Consider the following 11,625-nt stretch of genomic DNA (forward strand, 5'->3'; position numbering starts at 1 on the left):
TAGTGAGGTTGGCCCAGGATTGGACATTGTTTCGTTCTGCTGTGCATGGGGTCGCTATGAGTCGGTTCTGACTCGATGGCACCTGACAACAACAACAAGTGGAATTCTGATCATCATGCCATTGACACTAAATCGAATTGGTACTATCTACAAGTTTGGGCATTTTTGTGCATCTTCCCTCACTTCATATCAGCTGAATGCTTTGCTTTCATCTCTAGCCCTCATGGCTATGTCCTTGTCTATGGGTTCAGGAGTCCCCAGGTCTCACCATACTTTGGACCAACCAATCCTTCCTCTTCTCTTTCTCTCATCTCTAGGTTGATGGGATTCTATGGAAGGTGGTCAAACTCAGCCCAAATCTTCACTTCTGCCTTTCCCCTCCTTCCACTCACCCATAGACCAATGTGGTCACCAGCAAGCTTATATGCCTGCTCTGCTCATGTGTTCCCTTTGAGTTTCAGTCTTGGAGGGGGGCTTGTCCTGAAGGGGCTTGATTGCATGTCTTGATGGCAGCCTGGTGAACAACTTGCTTGTTCTTGTTGTAGTAGCCAATAAGACTGCTATTTTTGTTTTGGAATTTTCCTGCTGGTCTTTCTTAAAAGAAGTATCTTCTGTTCCTCTAGCTGCTCCAGGCAGGTCTACTTGTACTTTCAAGTGGGAATGTCCCACCTTAGAAGGTTCTGGATGGGGCTTCCATCTCTTTTTTAATGGTTTCTGAATCATTAAACATTCTACCCATAGAATCCTTCAATATTACAAGTCGCGGTTTTAATTTTTACTTCATTTTTTTCAGCTTGAGGAATGCTGAGCATTTCTGTCTTTTCAGTTTTCTAACTCCAGATCTTGGATCTTTCATTATAATACTTGACTTTGTCTTCTTGAGTTGCCTTCAGATTTTTCTGTTCAGCTCTTTTATCTCCTCATTTATTCTATTTGTTATACTCTACACTAGAGAGCAATTTTCAAAGTTGCCTCTGACATCCATTTTAGACTTTTTCTTCTTTCTTTTCCTCTTGATGACCTTTTGCTTCTTTCCTGTATGATGTTCTTGATGCCATCCCACAACTCTTCTGGTCTCCGGCCATTAGATTCTAATACATCAAATCTGTTATTGAGATGGTCTCTAAACTCAGGTGGGAATGTTTAAATCATAATTTGACTCTCATGGACTTGCTTACATTTTCTTCTGCTTCAACCTGAACTTGCACATGAGCAGTAAATGGTTCTATAGCCTACAACTGGCCTCATTTTACCTGATGATATGGAGGTTTTGCATCATCTATCCACTTATGTCATCAATTTGATTTCTGTGTACTCCATCTGGTAAGTTCCATGAGTATGATATTGTTGTTGTGTGCTCCGGAGTCAGCTCTGACTCAAATCGACTCTGCATAATGATTCTGAAGAGTGGCTGGTCAGTTTGAACTGCTGACCTTGAGGTTCATTGTCCATTGCTTATACTACAGCACCATACCAGGACTCCAAGAGTCTGTGAATTTTATGCATATAATTGTCAGAGTCTAAGTGGTCAATACCTGTCCATTTTAGCTCACAAATGCCTAGGATATTGAAAGTAATGCATTTCAATTCATTATTGACAACTTACAATTTTCCTAGGTTCATACATAATCCCACTGTGTCACTGTAGGATCAGCAATAGACTGCTAACCACAAGGTCAGCAATTCAAACCTGCCTGCTACTCCTTAGAAACCCTAGACAGAGTCGCTATGAGTTGGAAATGAGTCAACGGCACTTAATAATAACTGCTGTTTTTTTCTCATTTTGAGTTGTGCCCCATTAGCATACAAAGGTCCTAGAAGGTTTATTCCATTCGTGCCATCACGGTGAACTCTACTTTGAGGTGGCGTCATATTTTAAGTGCCTTCCTAGCTAAAGGACTTGTCTTCTAGCTGTGTTGTTGTTGGTGTTAAATGTCGTTGAGTCAGTTCCAAACCATAGCAACCCTGCATAGAGTTTCCAAAGAGCAGCTGATGAACTTGATCCGCCAACCTTGTGGTTAAAAGTGACTTTGAATTCCAGTGCATTAACCCAGAGTCCATATTTGATGATACTTCTCTGCTATTTATAATATTTCAATATTTAATATCCTGGTGCTATCTGATAATGCTCCACTGATATTCATAAAGTTTTCAGTGGTTAAACATTCAGAAATAATCAGCCTCTCCTTCTTCCTAGTCTGTCTTAGTCTGAAAGCTCAGCTGAAACTTGCCCACCATGAGTGACCCTGCTTTAAATTAAAATGCTGGAGGCATAGCTTTGAGCATCACAGCATCATGAAAGTCACCACCATATGACAAACTGACAGATGTGTGGTGGGTCAGAATAAAAGGTAACTAAATTTCTGGTATTCTCTCTAGAAACTCCAATCAGCCAGGAACCATCTAACATCAGCATTGATTTCCCTCATTTCACATCTTTTGAATGTGGCTTAAATAGCTCGAAGTTCCATTGATACAGTGCTGCAATTATTTTATAATGATCTTAAGCAATATTTTGCTTGTGTGAGCTATTAATGATATTTTTTTATAAATTCTGCATTTGTGTGGATCACCTTTCTACTGGATAGGCAGAAATATGGATCTTTTCTAGTTGTTTGTCCAGATAGCTATATTCCAAATTTCTTTTTATAGATGAGTGAGCACTTTTAGCATTGCTTCCATTTGTTGAGACTTTTCAACTATTATTCTGACAATTTTACAACCTTGTTTTTCCACAATACCTTTATTGCAGCTTATGCTTCTTCCTTTAGAAACATTGATTTTTGTTTATATTCCATCTCCTGAAATAGCTGAAGATAACCAATTATTTTTTTTTGTATAGTGATTCTCAGTTTCTTTTGATGCTTTCTGTGTCATTCAGTAGCAGCCCTGATGGCATAGTTATTTAGCACTGGACTGCTGCTGTGTGGTAGAAAGTTCCATGAGCAATCACAGCCTTGGAGGCTCTGTGGAGCAGTCCTTCTTTATCTAATAGGGTTGATATGAATTGGAATCCCTTTGACATCAATGTGGTGGTGTCACTCAATATTGTTTTCCAAGAAGCCTTCAGTAATACAATTGGGAATTTGAATTTTTTCTTCTATTCTTTTAGCTTGAGAAATACTAAATGTTTTTCATTTTGATTTTCTAACTGCTTTGAACATTTCATTAAATACTTTACTTTGTGAGACGACCTTTGAAATCTTCTGCTTATGGCTTTTACTTCATCGTGTCTTCCATTCTCTTTGTTGTTGTTGTTGTTACTGCTATTGAGTTGGTTTTGACTCATAGTGACCTTGTAGAGGATTTCTGCGTAATGGCTGGTGAGTTTGAACCACCAACCTTGTGGTGAGCAGTTAAGTGCTTATCTTGTTGTTCCACAATAGGACCCCATTTGTATTAGCTAGTTTATACTCAAGAACAAGTTTCAGAGTCCCTTCTGCCATTCATTTTGTCTTTTCTTTCATTTTGTCTTTTTAATGAGTTTGGCTTTCCTCAGGTATAGGGAAGGAGCTCTGGTAGCGTAGTGGTTACGAATCAGGCTGTGAACCTCAAGCCTCAAGCAGTTCGAAACTACCAGCTGTTCTGTGGGAGAAAGATGAGGCTTTCTGCTCCTGTAAAGATTTACAGTCTCGGAAACCCTCTACAGGGTTGCTATGAGTTGGAACCGACTCCACGGCACATAACAACAACAACAACATGTATAGGGAGCTTCGCAAAGTTTGTAAAAAAATGGAATTGAAAGATAATGCAATTTTTCCATGAACTTTTTGAAGTCTCCTTGCATGATGTCATTCCACAATTAATCTTGTCTTTAGTCTTTAGTATTCAATGTGCCAAATCTATTCTTTTGATGTTCTCTAAATTCAAGTGGGATGTGCTCAAGGTCATACTTTGACTGTCATGGACTTTAAAAAAAACTTGCTTTAAGTTCAACTTGAATTTTCATGTAAGCAATTTATGGTCTGTTTGGCATCTGACTCTGGCCTTGTTCTGACTTAAAATATGGAGCTTTGTCCTTATCTCTTTCCACAGATGTAGGTGAATTGATTCCTGGGTATTCTTTTTGGTGAGATACACAAGTATTGTCACCATTTAAGTTTTTGAAAATAGATATTTGCAAATAATTAGTTGTTGGTTTTGCAAAACTCCATTATGTGATCTCCCATGTAATTTCCATCACCAAAGTCATACTTTTAAACTACTGAACCTGTTTTATTTTTGACTTTAATATTTTAATCACCAGTAATTATCAATGCATCTTAATTTCATGCTTGATTAATTACAGATGAGCAAAGTTGGTAAAAATCTTCACTTTATTCATCTTTGGCAATAACATTTGGTATATAAATTATAATAATAGGTTTAAAAATGTATCTTCTTTTTAGGTGTATGAATATTATCCTATCACTGACTGTGTTGTACTTCAGGATATATCTTGAAATGTTATTTTTTTGCAATGAGTGTGATGTCATTGCTCTTCAGTTTATCATTCCCAATAGAGTAACCTATATGATTGTCTGATTTCGGGACTGGTAATTATGTGGCGCTTTACGATAAGCACTGGACTGTAAGGTCATTTGAACCACAAGGTTGGTGGTTCAAACTCACCAGCTGCTCTTTGGAAACCCTATATGGGGTCACTATGAGTTGAAACCAACAAGACAACACTTAGCAACAATGAAACAATGATATGTCAAGGCATTCTATATAATATAATATAATAAATATAATATTATTATCCTACATACAGGGTAGTACATTGAGTTTTTAAGATTTAGTTTCTATTTATTTATTATAGAACAAAACACACACTAATAAAAACAATTGAAAAAAGAGGAAAAAAAGCATTTGTAACTGTTATTTATATTTTGGTATGTATGTATTTCCATTTTAAATAATACTATAGATGAAGATATGATTGTTCAAATGAAGTATTACTACATATGTGGCTTTATAATGTGGTATCTTATATAGTAAAATAGCATAAATATATTTGATGTTATAGTGTTTGCTAATGGTCCTGGTGTGGAACTGTAGGATAAGCAATGAACTGCTAATTGCAAGGTCAGTGCTTCAAACCCACAAGCCACTCCTTGCATATTCTATAGTGGGTCACTATGAGTTGAAACCAACTCAATGGCACACAGCAAAAGCAAGTATATGAATGGAGTTCTGGGGTGACGCTGTAGGATACACGCAGGATTTCTAACTGCAAAGTCAATAGTTCAAACCAACCTGTCACTCCTCAGAAACCCTATACAGAGTTGCTATGAGTCAGAACTGACTGGAAAGCACTTAACAACAGTAACAGTATATGAATGAGGAATTCTGGTGGTATGGTAGGATAAGAACTAGACTACTAACCACAAGATAAATAATTCAGTTCTAGTAGTCACCCCTCAGGAGAAGGATACATTTTTCTGCTTCTATACAGGCTTGTTGTTCGTAAACCTGTTACAGAATTGCTGTGAGTTGTTCAATTTGGTGGCAGTGGTGGTAGCGTATGAATGTATGGTAATTTATTTAACCAATTTCTATTGCTTGAAATTTAATTTTCCCAACCTTCACTATTATAAATAGTGCTGTAAATAACACAAACAAATACATTTATATAATTACCTAAGTATTCTTAGGGTATTGATACAGAAATTTAGCGTAGGGCTCAAAGGGAAGAAAACATTTAAGACCCATAATATAAATTTATATCAAGATGACTTGATGTTATATCCTAAATAGTATGTGCAGTAGATGCCAATTTCCCCACAACCTTTCCAATATTGCATCATATTAATATTGTTAAATATTTTTCAATCTAATAGACAAAAAATTGATTACATTTTTTGCTTTAAAATTTGTATTTCTTTGTTATTTACAGAAGATATGTTAATATACTTTTAACTCATTGTAAATGGATTATTCTGATAGAAAAGATGTGAGTACATAGTCTAAATAAAGAGTTTTAAAAGAGTCATAATTGTAGGTAATAATTTTTTTAATCATTAAATTTTGTATGGTTGCAAAAAATTTTGTATGCTAATCATAAACAAAAACAGAAACATTAAGAAAAAAATTAGGTAGTATTTATGTCAGCTCTGGTAAGGGTAATGAAACAACTAACTAAAAAATTATGTTTTCTGTTCATTAGTTTTAAAGTTAAATGTATCATTTTAAAGGAAATTAATTTCCCAGTGACACCAGATACACACCTTCACATCGGGGAACAGTAGAACTCCAAACAACATTTCCATCCTGTAGGATGCAGGTGATGGACTCAGACCCTTGTGTTTTGACAAAGCCATCGTCACAATGGAAGGAAACCGAACTCCCAAGCAGAAACCTATCACCAAAACGTCGTCCATTTATAGGAATGCCAGGATCGTGACACTCATTCTGACCAAATGCTAGAAAGAAAAATGATGAAAATATGATTGGAGTAAAAATGCTTGAATTTATTGTGCATATTGGAAAATGAAGGAAATACAAAACAATTATGTAACAATTTATGTCCCAAATTTCAGTTACACCATTTATAGTGAAATTAATTGAATAGAATCAATAGCTAGAAAGAAATAATTTGATAAATACATTTAATTCTCTACAGAGTACTTCAGACTTCAAAAAGTACTTTTCATATGTATTAAGAAAATGAGAAGAATTACAACAGGTGGCAGATAGGGTATTGATTCAGACACTTCTGAGTTACAACCTTGGCTTTTGTGCTTTTTTCTGATCTTGGGCAGATTACTCTAATGATCTCAGCATAACATTTTTATTACAATATGAGAACTATCAAGTATATATCACTAAGTTGCTCTATCATTAAATGAGGTAGTAATTGATAAGTTCTAAGCACAATGCCTGTTAGAAGAGATCGGTAAATAACAACTTATATAACTCATATTTACGTTTTTTATTATTTTACTTTGTTCCCTCAATAACACATTTAAGTAAGTGTTACTATTATATCTGTTTTTCAAATAAAGAACCTAAGGAACAAAGAAGTTAGCTGCTTTATCAAAATCCAGTAAGCATATATATACAAGCTGTTGTTGTTTAAACTGCCGTCGAGTCATTTATGATGAAGCAACACTGTGGAGGGTTTCTAAGGAGCGGCTGCTTAGTTTGAACCCCCAACCTTGCTGTTCAAAGTGACCTTACGGTCCAGTGCTCATCCTAAAGTACTACCCCAGGACAAGTACTAGGATTCAAATTCATTACTCTTGACTTTGAATATCTCAATCCTGTCTACTACACTATTGTGTTTCATAAAGGATGAATGCATGGATGGATGGATGAATGGATGGGTGGATAGGTGGATGGATGACTGGCTGCATGGATAGATGGATAAACACCCAACAACAGAAGATGAGAGAGAGATTCTGTTCCTTCCTATGGGTGTGATCAAAACATTATTATAAAAAGGCAATTTGTTTAAGTTATAAGAATGATACTAAAATTTTTAATTCTTTCTTTATAATGATTAAAAATATCTGAGCTATCAAGCTTGAAATTCAATTTCATATACTTGTAAATAATGTTGAACATGGAAGTATTATTTGTATAAGAGTACTTACTTGTGTAAGTGATGTTGAATCCTCTGCCAGTAGTAGAATGATCAGACTGAAATTCTAAGCGGACTATGTGCCCACTGCTGGCCAGCTGTGAAGGTACTTCATTGCCAGAAAAAGTACCAAGAACTGTTATATCAGAAATTCCATCATCTTTGACTGCAAGGAAGTCAAACTGAGGTTCTACATCAAAATCATTAAAAATCAGGTGAATTCTGCTTCCTGGCTCAGATATAATCAGCCAAACACAGTTCATGTTGTTCCCATATTCCTCCGGATAATTTGGTGAGAGAATAATGCCTGATGGTGCAGTAAAATTGAAGAAACATGAAACTGTGAAGACACAAGCAGTTCATGGAACAGTTAATATTTCAAATACTGGCAACGTGGAACTGATTTCTAAAAACTTATAATGGAAATCCATATCTGCAAACAATAAGCATTAGGCAATGACTTTTAAATGGGTAATTTGGAACCATAAAATTCTCTTTATTCCTAAATAGTAAAAAGAGTATTTCACTTTTATATAACACAAACAGAGCATATACATAATCAGCTATATGGTTATTAGAAATGATCCTATCAGATTGATTGAAAACTTGCAGCAAAAATAATAATTTCTAGTTATAATGCTTTTCATTCAGATGGACAAATATGAATATATGTATATATTATTTGTCAGATGGACAAATATGAATATATGTATATATATATTACATATATATAGTTATAGTTATTGTTATTATTAAGTGCTGTAGAGTCAGTTCCCACTCATAGTGAACGTGTATAGGGTTTCAAAGGAGTGGCTGGTCAGCTTGAACCACCAACCTTGAAGTTCAAATTGACTTTGCAGTCCAGCACATTAACCCACAGTGCAACACCAGGGCTCTAACTTACACTTGCGCTGGCTCTCTCTCTCTCATTGACTCAGTTCTGACTCATAGACACCCTGTATAGGATTTCCAAGGACCAGCTGGGCTGGTTAGTTTGAACTGCAAAACTTGTGGTTCAAGCCAACATTGTGGTTCAGCACACTAACCAGGAATAAACAAACAAACAAACAAACAAACAAACAAACAAATAAATAAATAAATAAATAAATAAATATGTGTTTTTGTCCTTGTTGTTGTTGTTGTTGTTGTTGTTGTTGTTAGGTGCCATCGAGTTGGTACTGACCCATAGTGACCTAATGTACAGCATAACGAAACACTGCCAACCTCATTTTGTTTCCACACTTGAGCCCATTGATACGCTATTTTGTCAATCCATCTCACTGGTAGTCTTCCTCTTTTGCTCTGACACGCCACCTTACCAAACATATTTTTCTCCAGCAACTGATCTTTCCTAACAATATGTCCCAAGTATGAGAGACAAAGTTTGGCCATCCTGGCCTCCAAGGAGCACTCTGGATGCACTTTTTCCAACACAGATCTGTTGGTTCTTTTGGCAGCCCATGGCACTTTAAATATTCTCCTCCAACACCATAACTCAAAAGCATAAATTCTTCTATGGTCTTCCTTATTCACTGTCCAGATTTCGCATGTATATTAGGTTGTTGAAAATACCAGGGCTTGGGTCAGGTGAACCTTAGTTCTCAAGCTGACATCTTTGCTCTTCAATACTTAAAATGTGTCTTGTGCAGTAGATTTGCATAATGCAATATGTCGTTTGATTTTTGGACGGCTGCTTCCATGAGTGTTGATAGTTGGTCCAAGAAGAATGAAGTCGTTAACAACTTCAATCTTTTCTACATTCATAAGAATGTTGTTTATTGCTCCAGTGGTGAGGATTTTTGTTTTCTTAACATTGAGATACAATCCATATTAAAGGTTGTGCTCTTTGATCTTCTTCAGTAAATTCTTTAAGTCCTCTTCTTTTTCAGCAAGCAAAGTTGTATACTCTGCATATCGCATGTTGTTAATAAGTCTTCATCCAATTCTGATGCCACGTTTTTCTTCATATAACCCAGCTTCTCAGATTATTTGTTCAGCATACAGGTTGAATAAGTATGGTGAAGGTATACAACCCTGTGGTACACCTTTCTTAATTTTAAAACACTCAGTGTTCCCATGTTCTGTTCAAACAACTGCCTCTTGGGCCATGTACAGATTTCTCATGAGCACAATTAAGTGTACCAGAATACTCATACTTTGCAATGTTGTCCATAGTTTGTCATGATCCACACAATTGTAAGCCTTTGCATAGTCAATAAAGCACAGGTAAACATCTTTCTGATATTTTCTGCTTTCAGTCAAGATCTATCAGACATCAGCAATGATATCCCTCATTCCACAGCCTCTTCTGAATCTGGCTTGAACCTCTGGAAGTTCTCTACCAGTGTATGCTTGCAGCCATGTCTGTATTACCTTTAGTAAAACTTTACTTGCATGGGATATAAAAAATATTGTCCGATGATTTCCACATTTCATTGGGTTATCTTTCTTTGGATTGGGCATAAATATGGATCTCTTTCAATCAGTCAGCCAGATAGTTGTCTTCCAAATTTCTTGGCATAGATGAGTGAGTGCCTCCAGTGCCGCCTCATTTTCTTGAAAGATTTCAATTTTTATTTCAACAATTCCTGGTGCCTTGTTCTTTGACAATTCCTTCAATGCACCTTGGACTTCCTCCTTCAGTATCATTGGCTCTTGATCATATGCTACCTCTTGAAATGGTTGAACATCAACCATTTCCTTTTGGTAGAGTGACTCTGTGTTTTCCTTCCATCTTCTGATTGATTTCTGATTGATGCTTTCTGCATCATTCAATAATTTACCAGAGATCCCTTCAATAACAAAAGTCGAGGCTTGAATTTTTTCTTCAGTTCCCCCAGCTTGAGAAATGCTGAGCTTGTTCTTCCTTTTTCTGACTCCAGATCTTTACACATTTTGTTGTAATATTTGGCTTTATTTTCTTGAGCTGATCTTTGAAATTTTCTGTTCAGATTTTGTACTTCCTCATTTCTCCCATTTGCTTTAGCATCTCTACACTGGAGAGCAAGTTTTGGTGTCTCTTCTGACATCCATTTTGAACTTTTCCTTCTTTTTTGTCTTCTTAATGACTTTTTACTTTCTTCCTGTATGATGTTCTTGATGTTGTCCCACAACTCTTCTGGTCTTTAGTGTTTAATGTATCAAATGTGTTCTTCAGATGATCTCTAAATTCAGGTGAGATATATTCTAGGTCATATTTTGGCTCTCGTGGACATGTTTTCATTTTCTTCACCTTCAGTTTGAATTTGCATATGAGCAAATGATAATCTTTTCCACAATCTGCCCCTGTCCTTGTTTTGACTGATGATATGGAGCTTTTCCATTGTCTCTTTCCACAGATGTAGTCAATCTGATTTCTATGTATTCCATCTGGTGAGGTCCATGTGTATAGTTATCTCTTATGCTGTCTAAAGAAGGTATTCAAAATGAACAAATCATTGGTTTTGCAGAATTCTGTCCTGCGACCTCTAAAATCATTTCTATCACCAAGACCATAGTTTCCAACTATTAATCCTTCTTCTTTTCTCCCAACCTTTGTATTCCAATCACCAGCAGTAATGATCCATACGTCTTGATTGCATGTTTGATTGAAGAAGCTGGTAGAATTCTTCTATTTTATCCTTACTTGCTTTAGTGGTTGGTGCATAAATTTGAATAATAGTGGTATTAATTGGTCTTCCCTGTATGTACATGGATATTATCCTATGACAGACAGTGTTGTACCTCATGATTGATCTGGATATGTTCTTTTTGACAATGAATGCAACACCATTTCTCTTCAATTTGTCATTCCCGGCATAATAAACCATGTGGTTGTCAGATTCAAAATGGCCAATACCAGTCCATTTCAGCTCACTAATTCCTAATATATTGTTGTTTATGTGTTCCATTCCATTTTTGACAATTTCTAATTTTCCTAGATTCTTACTTCATACATTCCATGTTCCAATTATTAATGAATGTTTACAGCTGTTTCTCTTCATTTTGAATTGTTCTCCATTAGCAAATGAAGGTTCCATGGGGTTTTCTCCCACGGGCTTACTCCATTTGCGTCATCATGG

The 11,625-nt window shown here is 36.0% G+C and overlaps 1 protein-coding gene across 1 annotated transcript in view; it reads right to left on the minus strand.

The window, feature by feature from the left end:
• The window catches only part of CSMD1 (CUB and Sushi multiple domains 1), a 2,529,117-nt gene that overhangs the window by 708,716 nt on the left and 1,808,776 nt on the right, over positions 1–11,625 (minus strand). The window contains exons 12-13 of the mRNA XM_006866725.1: positions 7,578–7,904; positions 6,210–6,404 (exon numbers count right to left, since the gene is read on the minus strand). Of these exons, the coding sequence (XP_006866787.1) occupies positions 6,210–6,404; positions 7,578–7,904 (522 nt within the window). The remainder of the gene's footprint in view (positions 1–6,209; positions 6,405–7,577; positions 7,905–11,625) is intronic.

This window comes from Chrysochloris asiatica, unplaced genomic scaffold, assembly GCF_000296735.1.
Source record: "Chrysochloris asiatica unplaced genomic scaffold, ChrAsi1.0 scaffold00095, whole genome shotgun sequence".
NCBI lineage: Eukaryota > Metazoa > Chordata > Mammalia > Afrosoricida > Chrysochloridae > Chrysochloris > Chrysochloris asiatica.